Source organism: Aethalodelphis obliquidens, unplaced genomic scaffold, assembly GCF_003676395.1.
Source record: "Aethalodelphis obliquidens isolate GAN/ISIS:26980383/991018 unplaced genomic scaffold, ASM367639v1 scaffold3, whole genome shotgun sequence".
NCBI lineage: Eukaryota > Metazoa > Chordata > Mammalia > Artiodactyla > Delphinidae > Aethalodelphis > Aethalodelphis obliquidens.
The window spans coordinates 66705584-66728362 of NW_020837947.1; the positions used below are offsets into that span (position 1 = coordinate 66705584).

A 22779-nucleotide genomic window follows, 5' to 3' on the forward strand; every position below is an offset into this window, starting at 1 on the left:
AGAATAATTTTCATGCCAACAAGAAACCAATGCAAGTCAAAGATGACAAAATATACTACCACTGTCAAAACAAGTGCATTTATTTGGAACTAGACTGAGAAGGAAGATGTACCCATTCAAAATAATAATGAAAATAAGTATGCAAAACCTATTTTATATGACCTGTTTTAAAACATATATTTTTTACATATTCCTGTTTATTCTTTTTAAAGAAACTAACGTAGAAAATTGGTAAAAGTGCAGTTACAAACTAATTTCAGACTATAGCAAAATCAGGCAAAGAACAGACCTTAAAGTATAATAATTTCTTAAATCATAAGGAAATAAACTAAAAAATAAATCTGTACCTTCAAGACAATATTTTATTACTGTATATATATTAAGGTGATACACATAATTTAAAAAGATGTTACTTAGGATTAATAGCACTTGGGTACATAAAACCAGTAACCACCACTTTTTTTTAAATGAGAAAATGATGAAATTTTGTTATTAAGAGACAGTGAAGATAACTGAAAAAATCAAGTTCTAACTTTCAAATATCCACAGAAAGAACATAGATCCTTACATAAAAACATTATTTCTAATATTCAAAATGACCATTCTATTTATGTACAAATAATCTTAACTATCTTCTTACCCACACATAAATGAACATCTAGTATCCTGTCCCAGGAATTTCTGAAAATGTTAAAAATTTTTGGAATATTCATAAAGTACATAAAATGTTCCCAAATGTTTTTTTAATCAAATATTAAGGAATAATATTGCACTGAAATATATTAAGCGCCATCTATTACCCAAAGTATTTGACATTCGTACCATGAACTCTCCAGGTAGGTTTCATTTGTTGTCTTAACACAGACAGATTGCTGTAGGCAAGGACAGCAGCATCTAATGCATTTAGTCCTTCCCAGGGATAAGCAGCAGCATGAGATGCTTTTCCATAGTACTTCACAGTCACACTAGGAAATAAAACATCATTCGGAATTACTTTTTTCAATATCACCAAAGTAAGAAAATCCAAGTAATTAGAACTACCCAACTATTATTCAAAATTAATTCACACTGCTGAATTAATTTGTAGCAATAATATAGCAATTTACATACCTTAGTTTTAGTTTATTATTATGTAATACAGTGACTAACACAAAGAAGGCATTCCAAAAAAACAGAGAAAAAGAACTTTGCTCAATCGAGCTCCTGTACAAATTAAATCTGTACACAATTCAATTTAAACGAACAATGCAATACTGTATTAAGTGCTGGAATTACAAAAGAGATGGCTCCTGTCTCCTTCTACACTGTACTGTGATAGCTCTATATCAAAGGTCTACAAAAACTCAAATAATTCTTTCTGTCTTAAAGGTGGGGAAAGGTCAAGGAAAGACGGAAAGAAGGTGACATTTGAAATGGGTTAAGACAACCTCTAAAAATCAGATTATATTCACAGTATTATAAAATATTCTAGCGTTAAGTCAGTTGTTCCTGACCAATATTTTATTAATGTTCCAGAATACCTGTATCACTAATACCTTAAAAGTTTTTTAAAAATTAATTAATTAATTATATTTCTGTCTGGGTTGGGTCTTCGTTGCTGCAAGTGTGCTTCTCTAGTTGCGGTGAGTGGGCGCTACTCTTTGTTGCGGTGCGCGGGCTTCTCATTGTGGTGGTTTCTCTTATTGCGGAGCATGGGCTCTAGGCGTGCGGGCTTCAGTAGTTGTGGCACTCAGGTTCAGTAGTTGTGGCTCATGGGCTCTAGAGTGCAGGCTCAGTAGTTGTGGCACACGGGCTTAGTTGCTCCGTGGCATGTGGGATCTTCCCAGACCAGGGCTCGAACCCATGTCCCCTGCACTGGCAGGAGGATTCTTAACCACTGCGCCACCAGGGACATCCCCCTTAAAATTTTATAAATTGTTTTTCCACTTCCCAATAGTTCTCATACCAGTCTACTCAGATACAATAAAAAACAATAAGGTTTAGAGAAAGGATTGTATATTAAATAGTTATTTATAAAGATGACTTGCCTCCATTTGTTTTTTTAACTCTTTGAACACATGACTCATGGCCTTGTCTGATAACTCCAAAAGAAAAAAAATTAATAATGGTGACTTGTTTGGATAACACTTTTTAAGCCTGATTAATAGTACCCACATTTAAATTATTAAAAAGTCACTCTAGGGCTTCCCTGGTGGCGCAGTGGTTGAGAGTCCACCTGCCGATGCAGGGGGACACAGGTTCGTGCCCCGGTCCGGGAAGATCCCACGTGCCGTGGAGCGGCTAGGCCCGTGAGCCATGGCCGCTGAGCCTGCGCGTCTGGAGCCTGTGCTCCGCAACGGGAGAGGCCACAACAGTGAGAGGCCCAAGTACCGCAAAAAAAAAAATAAAAAAAAAAAAGTCACTCTAGACTTTTTTTTTTTTAATGAGCTAGATTCAGGAGGCTCATGGCATTTCTTTACTGATTCCAAACACTCTATTTAAAAAACAAAATCCAAATATATATTTTAAATTTTAAGATACTTGTTATTTCCTCAATCTATATCTATCACCATCACTCAGAAACTGGAATTTTAACAAAACTGGTGATAAATATTATAAAATGGAAAAAGATGTCCTTTATGAAAATGGCTCTAGCACCATTTCTTGTAGGGTTCAAATCTATGTACAATTAAAGCACAATAAACTACAGGAAAAGAAATGTTAATGCCTGTTTTATATCAGCATTAGTATTTTAGGCTTAAAAAGCACATTTAAGGGCTTCCCTGGTGGTGCAGTGGTTGAGAATCAGGCTGCCAATGCAGGGGACACAGGTTCGAGCCCTGGTCTGGGAAGATCCCACATGCCGCGGAGCAACTGGGCCCGTGAGCCACAACTGCGGAGCCTGCGCATCTGGACCCTGTGCTCCACAACAAGAGAGGCCGCGATAGTGAGAGGCCTGCGATGAAGAGGGGCCCCCGCTTGCTGCAACTAGAGAAAGCCCTCGCACAGAAACGAAGACCCAACACAGCCAAAAATAAATAAATAAATAAATTTATTTTTTAAAAAAAGAACATTTAAAAAAAACTGATATGGAATGATATTCAAGACACATTGTTTAATTTTAAAAAGCAAGAGCCAGATCAACAATATATTTAGCAGACTATTTCAGAGGGGGGAAAATCCTCCTTTAAGATTTAATTTATACATGTACCTATTTTATGTCTATAAATATACCCCCAAAGTCCTGGGAGAATATATATCTCTAGAAAAGGGACTGGATGTGAAAAAAGGTGATTAATAGGGACATAGTGCTTTATCTTATTTATTGTTACAGATTTTTAGCATGAATAGATTAGTAATTTTTTAAATTAAATTTTTGTTCTTGCTCTCTTTTCCATCTTAAAAGTTGGCAAATGAAAAATCTAAGAAGCCAGATATTAAGAAAAGGCCTGAGGCCCAATGGACTGACTTCAGAATCAAGGCCAAGAAGCCTACCTAAACCTAAACCCTAGAAGGCTAATGGACTGGGAAGCCTGCCTGCAGCCACTGGTCCCTTCTAGCCAGAGGCATTGGCAGAGGTTTCTAACCTCTAAGGTTTTCCAGAGGTGTACTACTGTACAGCATCCCTGAAACGGAAGTTGAAAGATTCTTCCTACTGTCACAATACCAATTCCTGGTGATAAGACCAAAAATACCAGAACAGTTAAAATAGTCACCCTCTGAAAACAAGGCATGCAGAGAAATGCAGGATAACTGAACACACAATCTAGAAGCACTGCTGGGGTGGTTCTGCGATTACTCCCAGGCTACTGTAGAGGAGAACATGGGGTTTTCCTCAAGCAGCTGAGCCATGGCTCCTTGGGACCAGACCCCTAACTGGACCATTAAATATTATGGTTGAAATTTCTGATGTAAAAAATTTAAACCACTTAAATGATGCATGCTCCTAGGTACCAAAAAAAGTGAGCTTTTCAACATAGAGAAAGATAAAAAAGAAAAAAAAAGTTTCAGCACCAGACGAATCAGAAAAGGATATATTGGCAAATTCCAATCAAATCCACAGCTAGTCAGTTTCTGTATTTTTTAGTCAGGAACATAATTTATCCTTTTTGCAAAGAGCTCAAAATAAGTAAACTAGAGAAGTGTGTTTTCTTCCCAAGACTAACAAAGCTGTCTCTTGCAGATCTATTCAGCTGCAAATGCAACTCCATATCAAAGGACAGACATTGTCCAGAAACCAGATTCCTCTCAATTCAAAATAGAACATACATGTCAACATATTGTTTGCTATTCTTACGCTTTTTAGGCAGTATTTTAACAGTTCAATTATGAACACCATATTAAATCTCAATTAGAAGGGGCCTACCAAATGTCGTTCAATGGAAATCAAATATCACATCATTATCTTTCAATTTACTGTTTTTTTTCAATTTACTGTTTTTTTTCAATTTACTTTTTAAATGCAGAAGTACGGAGTTTTAGCCTCCAGTTAAGTCACTAAAGTATTCTAATAGCCTGTTTTCCACTACGAAGTTTATTTCAACTTGATTACTCACTCATGTTCAGCCACATCAGGTAGATAAGCAGCATTCTCTTGAGATGGATGGGCCATAAAAACAACATCAAGATTTTTAAAAGCCCCTGCTTCGATTAAATCAATTTTGCCACCACCATCTTCTTCTGCAGGGGTTCCCAGAACAATTACCTAGAAAGAAATACCTGTGTCAGAGCAACAAAAAATCCTAGCAGGCAATATCAGTCAGGTTCCCTTGCATATGTATTCACAATCTAAATCAAACTATGAAGAGAGGTTTTGTTCTCTGACTCAAATAAGGCAGTGGGCATAAGTCTACCATGCTAAATTCACCACAACTTGCAATTGACATTATTATACCAATTTGGCTCAAAGTATGTACTAAAGCCTCTATAGGAAACTTTTCCCAATCTTATAACACAATTTTATAGAACTAATGTCAAAGATGAAAAGAGATAAGTACTATATACTAAGTTCCTCAAAATTATTTAGGACTTACTTCTTAAAGCTTATTTTTGACTGTCTTTTAGTATATGTGTATATAATTATTCATAAGCCTTTTACTGGTAAGGAACTTTCTAGTTACTTATTAGTTATCCTCACAACAACCCTGTGAGGTAGGTGAGCGATCTGTATCATCATTTTAGGAAGGGTGGTTTTGAGGCATGGAGTGAAATGTCTTGCCCCAGATCACAGAGCAAGGCTTAAAGCAGAGCTGGGATTAGATACCCTGACCTTCAGGCCCGAACTCTGTTTCCTTACCAAACTACCTCTTTAGAAGGTCTTAACGCATTCATCCTTTATGAAAAGCATTGAATAAATCTTAATACCACGGTTAGAAACGGCCAACTATTACACAAACTTACTAATTCGATTCCACCAGCTCAACCAGGCAGATTTATTGGTCACCAAACACCTAATTAAACAAAAGAGAACTTTACAGAATAAACATTTTACTTTGATATTTAAACTTAACTTCTTCAAACAATTTTTAAAAGCAAAGAAAAATTATAAACAACTAATATACTTTCAAGGTCACGTATAAGAACACAATGAAACAAGTTGGAAAAGTTCTTGGCTTGCAAAGAGAATCAACATAAATTCCATTTTCAGATAAGACAGATAACCTTACTAAAACTGAGTATTACCATTCAAAATCAGAAGTGTGTGTATTTCCCAAAGTCTTGCTTTAGTCAGAAGTTATAAAGCACCCAAACTCTTAAATTGCTTTTTACTCTTAACCCTTGACTCATGAAATCTGATGACTTTTCAGGTTAAATCTTGTTGACTTCTCTGAACCTTTCATAAACCTGGTTAAAGCTAAATCTCTCCAGTGCTTCATGCAATGGCAAAGGACATCTCCTCCCCCAAACAAAACAAAAACCTAGCCAGATGAAAAACAAGGCCCAGAGGCAGAAAAGAGAAGGCAGCTAAAGAGAAAAAGCCACAAAAGATGGAACTGTAAGGATAAAAGAGAAAGGTTACTGACACTGGAAAAAATGGGCTAAAGAATATTAAAATATAACATTAGTCTTCCCCTTAACCTGAGCAGTGCTGATTCAATCTTAGCCCACAGAAAGAATATACCACCTGGAAAAACAGAGTAACACAAGGTTAAACTTGCCCTGTGGCTAACATAAACACTTCCCCGTTTAAAGGATCGAGCTATATCTTAAAATCGCGAAATAAACTTTAAGACTTAAGGATCATGTAGTTAATGTTCACTCTCTTCCCATTTTTTGTATACTTCTAGAGGTTTTGTAGTTCTAACGACTGAACATTTCCTATCCAAATTCCAATGATTCTAATCACAACAGCTCCTAGGACTGCCACAAACAAAAGATTTTTTGGAGGCTAACGAAGAGGGTCTACAGGTATCCCTATAACTACCTCCCAGAGATTGCACAACCTTGTCAGCAAATTGCGATTGCCCGTTACCAAAAACAAGCCATCACGAAAACCAGGCTTGGTTCTAAGTTCTTTCCTAAGGGAGAGAGTTCACTCAATTGTTTACAACTACGCAGGAGAGAAAAAGCAAAAATCTGCAAAATGTCGCTAGGTCGGCAACTCATGCACTACTGACTTTGATCCAGGGGTTCTGCCTACTAGAAAAAGCCAGGACGTCGAGTGCTGTCCCCTACACCTGCCCCGGGGTGGGAAGGGACGGAGGCGCACGGGAAGCGCCGGCTCCCGCCCTTCTCGGGTCGGTCCCGGCCTGGGCTGGCGATGGGAATCCCAAGCCCGCGCCCCACCTCACCTTCACTGGCAGAGGCGGCCCAGGGAGGCTCTCCAGGGCCCCCTTGACGCCCAGCGCGGCCGCCGCCCCGACCTCGGCGATCAGGTTGTGGCCGCAGGCGTGCCCGATGCCTGGCAGCGCGTCGTACTCGCAGAGGAAGCCCAGGTGCAGCGGGCTCGGCGCCGCCCAGCCCCGCGGCGGCCCCCACTCGGCACGGAAGGCCGTGACCAGCTGGTAGTGCGGCTGCACCACCCACGACGCGGCCGGGCGCTCGCTCTGGAAGAAGCGCGTCAGCACGTCGTGGGCATGGTGCTCCTCGTAGGCCAGCTCGGGCTCGCTCCAGATCGCGCGGCTCAGGGCCCCCAGGCGCTCGGCCGCCTCGTCGATGCACTCCGCCGCGCGCAGCTTCAGCAGCTCCACCTCGAAGACGGCGGCGCAGGCGCCCCCCTCCACCGGCCTCTCCTCTCCGGGTCTCATCGTGCTCACAGCCGGTGACCGGTCAGCGCTCTTCCCGACCGCCCGCTAGGTCGCTCCCTCCCGGCGGCCGACTGAGTCTGCGCACATGCCCGGCGTTCCCTGCGCAGGTTGTCTCCGCAGCTCCCGGGAGACCCACCCCCCCGAGCCCCCGCGCCCCGCCTCCAGCGCCTCGCCGGAAACGTGCTCCGCCCCTTCTGCCGCCGGTCGCTGGGAGGAATCCGAGTCTTGGCGCTAATCGTCTCTCCTTCGTCCCCTTGGCTGTCCTGACAACTTATTTATGGTCTAAGGTCATTACTCCTTTTCGTTGTTGCTTATGTCCCAGAGCAGCAGAATAGAACGGTTTTATTGGTTAATAGGCCTCAGAGACAGACCAAGTGGAATACAGTCCCCTGAAAAACGGCACTCTCCTTTCTAGAATAGTAATACAATTTTTTTTTTTTTAGAATAGTAATACAAATTTATACAAGGGTTTTAGTTCCTAAAACTGGGTGTCGATATAAATGTTTTACAAAGAACACTGGTCTATAGACTACGTAGTTAAGTTTTCGGAACGCCCTCACTTTCTTCTCCCTGAGGTTACTGTGTTACATAAAAGCTGAAACTGCTGTATATGGCTTTCTTATTAGAATCAGAACTTACTAGTAACTCGAACAGCAGCTGGAATGTAAATAGTAAGCACTAGATATGTATTCGCTATTATAGTCTACTTGAGTAGAGTAGAATTAGAATTAAGTATTTAAAATGAGGTTTTTTAAAAAGCCCAAAACAGTTAATAAAAACATTTATGGTCATATATATTCATACTATTTTGTTGATTTGAATATGTTTTGATAAATAGTAACAGCTTTGAGAGAGAGCATATTTACTATTTTCGTTTACAACTTTGATGCTGAACTTAAGTAACATGTGTGCAGTTGGTGTCCACATTATAACTCGGTTTTAAATTACCCAGTGAAGAAATTCAAGATGCCGTACTCTTTTCTCCAGAGTGAAGCACAAAGTCTGAAAAAATGTTGTTGATGACAGAACTATTAATAGCACTGTAGAAATTTATATTCTAAGGTGTTCCACATAGTAAAAGCTTCCATCAACATTTCATACTCTATCACCTCTTTCCTTCATTTGTTACAATTTGGTTAAATGGGACACAATATATTCATATAAGACAAATGTATTTTTTCAAAATAAGTCTAAAGGAAGCTAACATACATGAACACTATCTACTACTATTTTTAACTACTACACATATTAACAATATCAGAGTAAATGTCACATTCTAAATCAGAAAATACTGTCATTCTCAGGCAACACCCTAACTGAAACGCAGCTCTAAAGACAACAAATGTGGTATTAAATTCCTGACCCCCTTGTCTATGCTTAATAAACCTTACTGAGATACACTTCCGCAAAAATCCCCTCTACGACTATGAGATTCAGTATTATTGTGTTCAGATAGTTGGCTAAAAAATGGCCTTGTTTGAGCAAATACAGTAGGTGACATTTGTAGAGCACTAACTCTGTGGCAGGAGCTTAACATGTGCTAAGTGCTTTACGAGCATTAACTCATTTAATTCTCATAATAACCAATGAGGTTGTTAATGTGATTATTTATCTTCACTTTACAGATGCACTGTCTGAGATTACACAGCTATTAAGTAGTGGATCCAGTATGGAACAGAGGCCAGTCTGGCTCCAGTGGGCTACTTTCAGCCACCGTGCTCTATTGTTTATGTAAGTAGACATCCAAATTCTTAAATGCATCTACAGCTTGTCTATTTGCATGAGAACCCATAAATATCACTCAGTTTGAATAAATTTACTGCAGCAACCCTGCCTGTTGCCATCAGTAGTACCCGTGTTTGCTTGCTCTTATCAGGCAGCTATAAACAACAGAAAAGGGGTACATATAAATTCTATATAGAAGCTGCTGTTTATTACGTGTTATGAATTAATAAAGCTGTCACTTGAGGTAGAGAAAAGATAGATTCATTTCAAGCTCTGTTCTGTGTGTATGCACATGCATGCATGTATGTGTTGGTTTTCCATTGTTGGCAGCCTATATTTCTTACTTATTGTATCCTTAAATTAATTTATTTAATAAATTGTGATAATTTGTTCAATATGTATCTTCCCCTCCAGTCTTTAAACTCCTTTGCTTTCTCACTGTATTCCCCAACACCTAACATGGTGCGGTGGTGATACAGCCCTTCCTCGTCAATAAATGTTTGTTGATTGACTATTCTTGAATCTAATAAGCTAATTGAGTAATGGTAGCAGTTAACCACTCAACTATGCCGACTGCCTGCAGATACTGTGTGTATCAATGTGATGCTTCTCCCCAGACTTCTCAGTCCTTTACCTCTGGGAGTTGAGAGGCAGGAAGAATGGCTTCTGGAAGTTGATAGAGTAGGACATATGGCTTTCTTGAATCTGATCAACTCAGTAATTCTTACTATCACTTTCATTTATATCCATAATGTTCATACAACTGTCTACCTCTATGTGCTGCTACTAAGGAGCCTGTAATTCTTTTTACCAGAAACATTAAAAAAATGGAGAATACTTCTCTTCCTTTAGTAGGTGCTATATCTGAAAAAAAGAATACAATACCCAGAGTTCAGTATTAAGGTGTTAATTTTGACCTTTGCTTTGGAGGGAAGGTGGATAGAAAGAGTTCTCATCAAAGAACTGGTTTTTAAAGTAGAAAGATACCTCTTCTCTCACTGCTCAGAAAACCAGCTGCCATGACACGCAACTCCATAACTTTAAGGACAGCAAATTCATGACAAATGAGTGCTTTGGTGGGGATAGTAGATCAAATATTTCCTTTACCTTGGGAAAGCAACGTTGTCCATGGCTGAAATACTAGCCAAATTGTACAAGACTAGACTAGATATTATTCTGGACTTCAGATTCAGAACGCTTTTTGGCAAGACAACAGACTTGGATATGGTTGATATTATTTTAATTAGAATAAAATAAATCCTCAACATAGTCTTGCAAAGCATGACCTAAATGAGAAGACAAAAATATGTTGAGAACCCACAAAAAGAAATGGAATGAGAAACTAGATCGTACATTAAGAAACCACTTCTGGGACTTCCTTGGTGGCGCAGTGCTAAGAATCTGCCTGCCAGTGCAGGGGACACAGGTTCGGGCCCTGGTCCGGGAAGATCCCACATGCTGCGGAGCAGCGAAGCCCATGCGCCACAACTACAGAGCCTACTCTGTAGAGTCCGCGAGCCACAACTACTGAAGCCCACATGCCTAGAGCCTGTGTTCTGCAACAGGAGAAGCCACCACAATGAGAAGCCCTCGCACCACAACGGAGAGTAGCCCCTGCTCGCCGCAACTAGAGAAAGCCCACGCGCAGCAATGAAGACCCAATGCAGCCATAAATAAATAAATAAAATTTATTTAAAAAAAGGAAAAAAAAGAAACCACTTCTGGGGACTTCCCTGGTGGTCCAGTGGTTAAGACTCCACGTTCCCAATGCAGGGTACCCAGGTTCAATCCCTGGTCAGGGAACTAGATCCCGCATGCCGCAACTAAAAGATCCCACGTGCCGCAAGGAAGATCCCACGTGTTGCAACTGAGATCCGATGCAGCCAAATAAATAAATATTTAAAAAAGAAAAAAAAAGAAACCACTTCTGGGCTAAGGTGTTGGGAAAGCTGGCTGTCATTTGGCAGAAAGCAGTGAACCAAGAGAACAGGTAGGGAGAAAGGTGAATTTTGATGGGGTGGGGAAGGGACATAGAGGAATTCTGTATACATTGTTAAAGAGATAAAACTCTATCCAGACAGTGGATAACTATCGAATGTTATTAAGCAGGAGAAAAGTGAAACCAGATTTTTGTTCCAGAAGAGTAATTGATGACAATGTGGAAGATAAATGGAAACAGAGAGACTTTGAGCTGAGGCAAGCTAAAAGCTTCCTGCAAAGTCCCTGGAATCCAGAAACATTCCACAGACAGAAGTGGCCAAACCTGATGTCTGATGGAATGTGTTTGGAGGAAGGGGACATGATGGAGAAAAGGAGGCAGGATGACTGAGTTTTCTAGTGTGAACGGCTGGGTGGATGGTAAAATCATTCAACCACATAGGGGCAATGGGAGTGTAAGGGGCCAGTGGATGGATGTGTGTTAGAGGAGGTGGATGCCACCATCCAAAAGACTAGCAGTGGCGCTAAGGAAAGTGGAGGAGCTAAGGAACAGTGCATGTCCATGTATCTACTATGCATAATGGTTATACCCAGAAGAGAATTAAACCATCCGGGGAGTGAGTGAGTAGGCAGGAAATAACTTAAGGTGAGGAAGAAACTCTGGAAAATAAAAGCAAAGGAAATGAACAAAAATGTCTGGCGGGACCTTGCTTCTGTTAGGTAAGGTTCTATTACAGCTTGTTTTCAAATTCTGTATAGATTTCTTCAAATGGCCCATGAGGTAAAGGCAGCTATTTTAAAGCCTGGAATGTCCTGGTACTAAGTTACTTGAGGCTCTCTTTGACTTCCCTCCCTCTTGGCAATGAGATTAGCTGCTCTGCTGAACATAACCGTTACTGAAATGAGGACAGTGAGGTTCTCTCAGAGGAAAGGCTTCTCCTCTGCCTGATTCCCTGAGGCTGGTTGACTACAACACTGTGAAGACACAGCCCGGCTTGCTGGATGAGAACATTTCTCTCCTAAGTTTATGGTTTGGGAAAATGGAGAGAACTTTTTTGGCTCCCCTGCCCTTCTTTTTTTTTTATATATATTCAATCTTATTTTTTTTTTTAACATCTTTATTGGGGTATAATTACTTTACAATGGTGTGTTAGTTTCTGCCCTATAACAAAGTGAATCAGTTATACATATACATATGTTCCCATATCTCTTCCCTCTTGCGTCTCCCTCCCTCCCACCCTCCCTATCCCACCCCTCCAGGCTGTCACAAAGCACCGAGCCAATTCCCCTGCCCTTCTTGATACAACATTTAGAACTTGGACCCAATGCAGTGCTTGAGGGTCCTTCAAGAGAGTCCTCTCTTAAGCAATGTGTACACTTTCACCATGTGCGTATCTACTAAGGATTCATCTCTCAAACTTCTCAGTTATTTTGGTGTTACTTATTTTACATTGCTAGCAGGAATGGATTACGTGGATGGTCACAGGGTACTTAAAATACTCAAGATGTTTTATAAAAGATGTGGTAATGAAGAGCCATAAGTAAAGTTTAAAATGTGTGGTCTAAAAATTAGGAAACATCTAACAATTAGAGGTATGATGGAACATGAAATAGGAAGCAAACTGGAAATATCCAATAAAACTGATTAGGAAAAATGCAATTACAGTGTTCCCAAAGGTCTTCTACATAAAGTGCTTCCTCTTCTGTTTTGCTACAAAGTGTGAGACCAAAATAAGGAAAGAGGAGACACTGGTGGAAACTTGTAGCAGACCAGAAAAGATACAAAAGCCAAGTTAAGTCTTTTTACTAGATAACATTTAAAATATTTACTGTTTGTTAATATGACACAAAATAAGCTTCTGGCACTTGGTTAAATTGAAACGGGAGCAAAGCTAGAGGGTTCAGTGGCTGGAGAGAAGTGGTCAAAGGGTACAAAGTTTCAGTTATGCAAGATGAAAAAGTCCTTTTCTATTGAACAGCATAGTGCCTGTGTTGACAATATTAAGAATTGGCTAAGAGAGTAGATCTTATGTTAAGTGTCATTATCACAAAAATTAATAATAATAAAGAAGGCAGGAGGAAACTTTTGAAGGTGACGGATATGTTTATGGCATAGATTGTGGTGATGGTTTCACTGGTATATACTTATATCCAAAATCATCAAGTCATATACATGAAATATGTATAGCTCTTTGTATGTCATTCATACCTCAGTAAAGTGGCTTATTGAAAAAGAAGTGCCTGCGAGAACCTCAAAGCCTTTCCAAGTGCTGTAGGTATTTCTCCCATAGCATGGTGATTTCCAAGTTAAAAGGTTTCAGGGGACTCTGCTCAACTCTAGGGATAGTTCCTAGCTTAGCTTAAGAAGTAGCTGAGAACATTTGAATATCAGTGGTTATGGTAACATTATAGTTGAGTTCGCATTTTTAAATTTATTTCTTTTTTGGCTGTGTTGGGTCTTCGTTTCTGTGCGAGGACTTTCTCCAGTTGCGGCGAGCGGGGCCCACTCTTCATCGCGGTGCTCAGGCCCTCACTGTCGCGGCCTCTCCTGTTGCGGAGCACGGGCTCCAGATGCGCAGGCTTAGTAGTTGTGGCTCACGGGCTTAGTTGCTCCGCGGCATGTGGGATCTTCCCAGACCAGGGCTCGAACCCGTGTCCCCTGCATTGGCAGGCAGATTCTTTACCACTGCACCACTAGGGAAGTCCCTCTGATCTTTAAATGTAATACATCGTAAACATTTCCTCATCTGTAAAATGGAAGTAATGGTCCCTATATAGCAATCTCACAGGTAGGTTGTTATCTGAATTAAACAAAGTCAGTTTATGTAACAGGGCCTGCCATGTATAATCATGTAAGCGCTCAAAAATGTTAATTATAAGAGTATCAAGCCCTTGCCTTGCATCTCTCCATTTGCAAAAGTCCAGGCATCCAAAGTGCTTTGAAAGAAAATAATAGAATTTCTACAGTAATCGAAATATCAACAACAATAGAAATTGCAAGTCCCCAGTCTCTTCTGCAGTTCTTGAAATACTGTTAGCATCTGTAATTTAGTGGCCAGCTGAATGAAGTCGATGCATCACCACCATCAAATTACTTATGTTGTAATGTTTTAACTGGAAATATCGCCTCTGTTCGAAAGTGGTATTTTGATGCTTTCCAGGGTGAATCTGGTGCTGCCATCTCCACACTGTGCATCACATCAGACCTTGCCAATCTGCAGATTCAGAATTTTATAAAATGTACAGCCCTTTTATGTCTGTACTGTGCCTTTATCTACTATATTAGTCTGCCCAGGCTGCCATAACAAAATACCAGAGCCTAGGTAGCTTGAACAACAGAAATTTATTTACTCACTGCTCTGGAGGCTAGAAGTCCAAGATCAAGTTGCTGTCAGGATTGGTATTTGGTGAGGCCTCTCTTCCTGGCTTGCAGACAGCCATTTTCTCACTTTGTCCTCAAATGACCTTCCATCTCTGCTGGGGAGGAAGACAGGGAGTAGGGTGGAGAAAGAGAAAAAGAGATGTATCTGGTGTCTTTTCCTCTACTTGTAAGGACACCAATCCTATTAGATAAGAAGTCCATCCTTATGACCTCATTTAACCTTTATTACTTCCCTAAAGGTCCTATCTCCAAAGACAATCACACTGGGGGTCAGGGCTTAAACCTATGAATTTGGGGGAACACAGTTCAGTCCATAACACATACCAAACACCAGCAGTCCAAGCTAACTACATATCAGTAAAGCAGATGATTTATTCTGATATTTCATTATAGGCTATAATAATAAGTATTTCTAAAAAGAGACACGTATGGTAAACACCTAACAGAATTAGATAAATTTTTCATAAGGGCTTCCCGAGTATTTTTCTTGAGAAATTAAAAATTCTTAATATACATTTATGATAACATTAGAATTGAAAATGTTCATTTCCTTTCAAGAGATCATTCCTTGAAATTTCATGTTTTTTCATAGTGATAAATATGAATCAGGTTAAAGTGTTCCTCAAAAGCTGCGTTTCACAGTCCTATTTGCTCTAATACATTTTATGTCAACTAACAAAATTTAATTATTGTTATTATTATAAGCTACTCAGCTTCACTAAAACTAGCTTCATTTGTTATAAATTAATATGGCTTAGGAGAAAAATTTAGTCAAGCTGAATTATGAGAGAAGAGATATTTCATTCAATATTTTAATTTTTTCAGGCAAATATGATAGCTGGCCAATTTTTAAAAATCTAGAATGTCACTTCTATTATCATTTCACAAAAACAAATATTTTATCATTGTCTAATTCATACCAAATGGCAGCAATTGATGCTCTTGTTTTTTTTCTTGTCCAAAATTAGTTTATAATTTTACCCAAGAGTTGTTGTTGCCAAGAGGTCAGTTTCTTTCTCCAGGAACACTTGACCATGCCGAGATCTGCAATCATGAGGACATGTAATATGGATCTATCATGTTGCTTTGAAAGCTTTGAAGCCCAGATTTGAACATAACATTTAGTACCAGAGTTTAGCACAGAACAAAGTTAATCGTGGAACAGTGTATACCACTGAATGGAAGTGAACCAAAATTATATTTGAAGTGGGAATAAAAGGCCTGAAGTCAAAGTTACTACACTGAAATGTCCAAGGTTTATATTCATCATTAAAAGAGACAGACCTTATACCACATAATTTTAGAATACTAGAGAAACCATTAAGAGAAACAATGCAATGTGTATGAAGGGGAGACAGAGAAAAAGAGGGGGAATAAGGAGACATTTTGCAGCTGTGAAATGTTACTACTGCTGTAGTCTTATTTAAATAGCTTTATTTTTTAAATTAAAATGTATTGCATTTAAAATTAAATGCAATAAATACAATTAAACACACAAACAAATATGCATGTTTTTAACCCAGGAATGCACAATGAAGGTGAAGTTGAAGAAAACAAACTAGGCTAAATTAAATAAGTAAAAAGGCCAAAATTGCCAATCCGTGACCAGCCTATTTGTCTATTTTCAATTAATGGCTAAATGAGTTTTATGTGAGATCATATTAAACCTGAGTGTCTACATTGCACAATAGGATGATGCATCATAGCTGCTAAGCCAAGCACTGTGAAATAAACAAACTCCTCAAACCTTAACCTAGAATCTAGTTTCAAATTCCTAAATTCTCTCTATAAAGTGCTTCTTATGTCCCTTTTGGACAGTACTAATATTTCCATTAGCTTTACTGTATATTTTTAAATCAATATAGAATCTCAGCAAGTGTTTGTTAGTTAACTTTGGTTGACTTGTTTTCTGAAACAGCAATTATTAGCAGTTATTCTCTACAGAGAATCAGCGAAACCAACCCACGATTCTGATAGTACAGTAAGCCTGTGGAGGTTGAAAAACCTAAAAAGCTGGCAGAACAATCCGGAGGAAAAATCTTATGAAAAATATCGACTGCTCTGTAAGGTGAAAGTACTGTAGTAATGGTTCTACTTTTAGCCTCTGCTACTCGTACCAGAGAAATTATCCACCATCCCATTGCTACACTGCCATTTTCTTTAACTTATAATGAAGTGTAGAATTGATCAAAAGAAGAATATATTCTGAGGAAATTTATAAAATTAATAAGTATATAAAACATGGAACTTTTCTGAGTATAAAATTTTGCATGATATATCTGGATAGAAGTTATATAAAGGATTAAAGCATCATGTGGATATATGTGTTTGAAAACTACTTTGTGTATTAATAAGTTAGAAATAAATTGTACTGAATTAGCAGGTTTAGGTAAACATGACTCATTTGCTAAGAATGTGTCTTGGTCAGCAAGATACTTGGAAATAGGTCCAACAAAGAGGATGAGACCTCACAGTTTGAAGTTCCTGCAACCACAAAAAAAAAAGAAGGAGAAACAGAAGTGAAATTTGGGAGGAATTTATGCAGAAGCCAGTGATTAAGACCACAGAGAAGTGTGGGGTTTGTGAATAAAAGAATGTCCCCAAGTTCCATTCAACACAAGAAATTTTGGGCATAGTGACTGTTGTTTCTCCTGGTACTGTGGTTGCCACAGCATAAATAAACTAAGTGTTCCTGTTTGTTAAATGTTATTCCACCTGTCCTACCCAAGGCAAATATACTGTGAAGCTAATGGAGCTTAAGCTTCAGGGTCCCTCACTTACACAGACTCCTTCCAAGCCCATTAAGGGCCTAGAAATGATCTCATGTGGTTACATGTTTGAGTAAAATTCGCCGAAGATATTTCCATCACGATCAGTTAAGACCTCTATTTCCTTCCATTCTGATATTCCTTCTGATAGACTTCCCTTAGTCATGTCACATTGGAATGGCCACAGTGTGGCCAGTTAATGGGATCCAGTTAATGGGAAGTTGAACTGAGCATACATTGGTTTGGGTTTCGTGGAATGTGATCATGTGTGGTGCAGTATTTCTGTGTAGAGGTAAGTATTGCTAGCCATCCAGGAATAGAAATGGCTCCCAGGAATATTCCTACTGCCCTCTGTGCCAACTCACCTGGGATCCTGTCATGTAAAGGTGCAGGGCCAGAGGTTACACTGCAATGTGACTTCATCCTGCAGTGGATGGCACCATATATACAAAGACTAAAAGGAAAGGAGGTATGAGTCAGTCTATTGGAAATTCTTCCAATCACTAGATATGTAAAATTGTTAGGGAGAGAGAAGTCTATTTTTATCCTCCTGGTCAGAAAGGAAGTTCTGTTCTGTCGGCAACATACTCAGTAATGCAATGTACACAATTATCAATGTATCATAGTCTTTCCCTCTCTTTTGAAGGAAATTGTACATGATAGAATTTATCAGAATTACTGTTAGTATAAAAGAAGTCCGCCGTTAGTCTGGGGTAACTCCACAGCCACCAGGGACCAAGGCTCCTATATTTCTGCTCTGTCATCCTCAGTATGTGGCTTCCTTCCTCAAGGTTCCCTCATGAGTTCAGGATAATTGCTGGCGTTCTAGCTATCATGTCCACATTCCAGGCAGTAGGAGGAAGGGAGAAGAGAAGGATAAAAGGATGTGCTCCACAGCCGAATCAAATCCTGTTAAGGGGCCATTCCTGATGTTTCTCATAGCATTTCCCCTTTGGCCAGAACTATATGCAAAGGAGGCTGAGATAGGTAGTCTTTTCAGATAGGTGATTTGCTGCTAGAATACAACTTGGAAAATGGCAAGCAGGTGGACAAGTGGAAACTTAAAAAAGCAGAGAAAGCTGAAATTTAAGCATCTGCACTCGGAAAAGCCATAAAGCAAGACAAGAACGGCTGCAGAATTGGAGGCACCTGTCACTTTGAATGGGGTGTGGATTAAAAACAAGATTAGTTGAAAGTCTAATAAAAAGCAGCTAGCTCTCTAGATGCCAGCCCTAACATTGCATAGCCAGGCACCTAAACCTTTCCCACCGCAACAGAGGAAGACATTCCAGGTATTCTCACTGGAAAAATCGAAACAGAGCTCTAGCCTCAGGAATATTTCAGGGAAGAAAGACAAAAGGTAAAATAGGGAGGTAGAGTTAAATTTTACATACTGAGTTGTGAGAACTTTAGTCCCCTGCCCTTACTCAGCTCCTAGAATAATAGCAGCCAGGCTTACACCCTCTCCTGAAATACAGAACAATAACAACAGTACAAACAAACAGAAAACTAGCCCAAGAGAAAAAAACCCTACAGACGCTAACATTTTGGCATCTACAAAGTAAGGCCTGAGTACAGATCTACAGTAAACTGTACAGTGAAGCCACTAGTTAACATCCTGGCCAACTTTCCAAGCCATTTTTGGTGTTTCTCTCTTAAATAAGAACAGAGAGCCAAAAATCACTAGACTTTTAAGAATGTCGCTACAAGATCGCCTTTATTGGCAATCTAAAGGCCTGTGAGCATAAGTCCCAGAGATGCTTGCAGCTAACATTTATGCTACTTCCGAAGCTCTCAGTTCAGAGAAGCATATGTTGGCCTGAAAGGCTACAGGTGATTAAAAAGAAAAAAAAAAAGACAGTGTTCATGCTTGGTATTCTATGCTGTGCTCTGCTCGGTCTTGTTTATCGCACCACAAGATTGATTGGGTGCAATAAATGCTCTAATGAGATGGTCTCTGACGTATATCAGGATTGGCTTAAGGATTGAGGCTCTTGGCCCCTAAAATTACCGAACGTAGCTGCTTGCTACTTCTCTACTGAAAACGAATTACTAGCCTGGCAGACACTGGTTGAGACGGCACCACAGTTGAGGGACAGCTAAGACCAAAGGTTCCAGTAATTTCCTGGGTGATGTCAGAGAAACAGTGGAATAAGGAAGGAGCAGCTCAGTTAGTCTCATTGATTTAATGTGACCGATACATTCAGGAATGTGTGGAAGGGGGCAGGATGGGAGGGGTCTAGAGAATTCATGGACCGGAGGCATCCACTGCCTGGAGATGACACTGTCCCCATTACATGCTGTCTTTCTAACAACGGGGACTGCAGTTCAGAAAGATGTGACCAAGCTTCATTTATTGATGACAGTGTCCACACCCCTCGTAGTAGAAGGCAAGGGAAAGTCAGCCCGAAGGGCCTAGTTATATATTGTGTGGCTGGCTGTACATTCCAATGTCTGTCTTAGCTTAGTTTCCCCTGAAAGCAGAGCTGGAGACATACTCTCAGGTGCATGTAACTTATTTGGAAGGTAATCCCAGAAAATGGAGAGTGATACAGGCAAGGAGAGAAAGCCAATAAAATGTGTGTCATTGAATGGTTATCACCCTGTACAGCTCAGGCTCAATCCTGCTTGGGACCCTCTAAAGAACTATAGAATCTTCTTGGAATTGTATGCTATTGATAAACTGCACGTATAATTAAAGAAAACATCATATTTATATTATGTTTGGGAGAAAAATTAAGTAAAAATAATTTAATTATAACATTTATATAAAAATAATTTTACAAACCCTATTCTGAGAACTAAAGTTCTATTGATTGTTATTATGAGCACAAGTATGGCCCTTTAAGTTTTTGTTTTTGTTTTTTATTTTTGCGGTACGGGGGCCTCTCACTGTTGTGGCCCCTCCCTTGTGGAGCACAGGCTCAGCGGCCATGGCTCACGGGCCCAGCTGCTCCGCGGCATGTGGGATCTTCCCGGACCGGAGCACGAACCCGTGTCCCCTGCATCGGCAGGTGGACTCTAAACTACTGAGCCACCAGGGAAGCCTCCCCCTTTAAGTTTTTAAAATGCTAACAAATGAGATTAAAATTCATTTTGAAGAGACCTGATTTTAAGTCTCTAGTTTCTTGATGTTGGTTCCAATGGTTCATTTGAAGTTTGGACTAACTTCAAAGGAACTCACTTTTGTTTTTAGGATTTGAGGGTAGAGGAGAAACTCCAGCCCAAGAAGGGGGCTCTATAAGCTCTTCCCAGAGGAGGATGAGAAGGAAAAGGAGGTCTCTACAGGAACTGCTTGCATCTGGAGTGACGATAACATATTAGAGGGAGGTGGGTGAATGTGGCCTGGCAGCACAGGAGGCCCCTGCTTTCAGACCAAGGCCACCATCTGGAGGGACAACAGGGAGTTATTGTTTGGAAAATTTATTGTGATGTGGTGACTCCTAGTTCAGTGACCAGATCATTCTTGCAACTTCAGCCATCAGCTCCTTTTTTCTTGAGTGTCTGGATCTTTCATCTACTTCTTCTATTAGGGAAGTATTATTTTATTATTTCCTCCTTCAGGATAGAGTTGGTACTCGTCAGCATTCCATAGGTGTCCGCCAGGCTCTGAATTTTTGTTGACTCTTTCTCTAGGCTGATATCCTCCAAAGATGACTCAGTTGCTACAGTCCCCCTTTGAACAGTGCCATCCTTGCCAAGGAGTTGACACTTCTCTTGAATTTGTTAAGCCAATGTTTGTGAAATTTCAGCCAGCATTGTGAAAGCAGCATTTCCCATTTCACATGACGCCAGCTTCCAGACAACTAGACAAGTCTAAACAAATATGAGACCCACTAAAAAGCCGATGACGGGCGCACACACCATGGACTCTGGCTGGAGGCTGCAGAGGGCAGGGCCCGGATTCCCATCATCCAGCCGTGGCTCCACCACCACTGCTTGTGGCTTTCCAAGGATGCCTGAAGCCAAGCTCTGTGGTGGCTTGAAGCCCTTCCATGGCACTGAAGCCCACCACAGAGCTCTATGGAGTAACCACACCTCTCCCAGCTCACGAAAACTTCTGAGATCCCTCTACTTAACCCCCGCAACATCCCACACTGGCAGCCTAAGCAGGCCACCAGTGGAGCTGGCCCAGAGAATGGAGAGATCAACTTTAAAAAGTTTCTCAAAATTACTGCCCACTACCCCTCTTCTCTTCTTAATTAAGAAAAAATTATGAAACTTTTTATTTCTCAGCTGCATTGCACAGCATGCGAGATCTTAATTCCCTGACCAGGGATGGAACCCATGCCCCCTGCAGTGGAAGCTCAGAGTCGTAACCACTGGACCACCAGGGAAGTCCTGAAACATTTTTATTAAGGTAAAATAGAGGGGACTTCCCTGGTGGCACAGTGGTTGAGAATCTGCCTGCCAAGCCAGGGGACATGGGTTGGATCCCTGGTCTGGGAGGATTCCATATGCCGCAGAGTGGCTAAGTCCGAGCGCCGCAACTACTGAGCCTGTGCTCTAGAGCCCGCGAGCCACAACTACTGAAGCCCACGTGCCTAGAGCCTGTGCTCCGCAACAAGAGAAGCCACCGCAATGAGAAGCCTGCGCACCGCAATGAAGAGTAGCCCCCGCTCGCCGCAACTAGAGAAAGCCTGCGCGCAGCAATGAAGACCCAATGCAGCCAAAAAATAAATTAAAATTTAAAAAAATATGTGTATATATATATATATATATATACACACACACTCTGTGATGTATTCATATCGTAAATGTATATGCTTTGATGACTTTTGACAACTATATACACCTGTATAACCAATATGCCAATGTAGATATAGAACACTTTCATCACCTTCAGAAAGTTCCCTCATTCCCCCTTCCAGGAGTTCCTACTCCCTAAAGGCAATCATCTCTGTGATTTTTATCGACATATATTAATTTGGACTCTTTCTGAACTTCATACAAATGGCATCATGCAGAATGTATTCTTTTGTATCTGGATTATTTTGCTCAACATCATGTGTTTGGGGTTCACCCATGGTGGTCACCCCTTCTTTTGTTCTGAGTCGAATGCCATTGTACAGGCACACATGATTGGACATCAGCCCACCCCTCTTGCTCCCCATTCACTCCACCTCGTCCCAGCCCCCTCCTTTATTTTACTGACTGAAATACTTTGGGAAAGAAAACTTCCCTCATCAACCATTTGGGTTTCCCTGAGGTATAAATTTGTACAGAAAAGTTAGGCTTAAAAGGTGATCAATTAGACTTGCTTTTTAGTGTACATATGACCTTGCACTCTTACAGATATTTGATATGTTTTAATTCGTTGCAGTTACTATTATTATCAATACTCAAATTATCCCTTCTTTAGCTAGTATTGTCTTTTGAATCCTTTTGACAGGACCCCAGAAGCCTTTGATGGCTTCTTTCCTTCTGATGTGACAAGTTATTCCGGATTTATCTTGTACATTTCCTGCCCCAGACCTGACATTAGCCACTCATTCAAAGTCATGGCTCCTTTGAGGAGAAAATGATATTTAGAGACCATAGTCTGTGCTCGGGGTGCTGAGTGCTACTGACTGGTCATTGTTTCTAAGCTTTTTCAGTGAACAAAGCTAAGAAATATTATTTAAGTTGAGATATATTTGACATATAACACTGTATTAGTTTTAGGCATATAACACAATGATTTGATATATGTATATGTTGTGAAATGATTATCACAAAAAGTATAGTTAACATGCATTAC

At 40.2% G+C, this 22779-nt stretch overlaps 1 protein-coding gene and 2 long non-coding RNA genes across 3 annotated transcripts in view; 1 reads left to right on the forward strand and 2 right to left on the reverse strand.

Moving 5' to 3' along the window:
* The window catches only part of PM20D2 (peptidase M20 domain containing 2), a 20851-nt gene extending 13531 nt beyond the window's left edge, over nucleotides 1-7320 (reverse strand). Inside the window, exons 1-3 of the mRNA XM_027090646.1 lie at nucleotides 6771-7320; nucleotides 4536-4684; nucleotides 823-965 (exon numbers count right to left, since the gene is read on the reverse strand). Coding sequence (XP_026946447.1) covers nucleotides 823-965; nucleotides 4536-4684; nucleotides 6771-7226 — 748 coding nt within the window. The 5' untranslated portion in view covers nucleotides 7227-7320. The remainder of the gene's footprint in view (nucleotides 1-822; nucleotides 966-4535; nucleotides 4685-6770) is intronic.
* Nucleotides 7317-21311, forward strand: LOC113611542 (uncharacterized). The gene is made up of 3 exons (XR_003429501.1): nucleotides 7317-7513; nucleotides 8852-8957; nucleotides 20676-21311. It is a non-coding gene; the product is annotated as an uncharacterized LOC113611542 (long non-coding RNA).
* Nucleotides 13509-19952, reverse strand: LOC113611539 (uncharacterized). The gene is made up of 3 exons (XR_003429498.1): nucleotides 17405-19952; nucleotides 15192-15315; nucleotides 13509-14363 (listed from the first exon to the last, which is right to left on the reverse strand). It is a non-coding gene; the product is annotated as an uncharacterized LOC113611539 (long non-coding RNA).
* Nucleotides 21312-22779: the final 1468 nt, after the last annotated feature.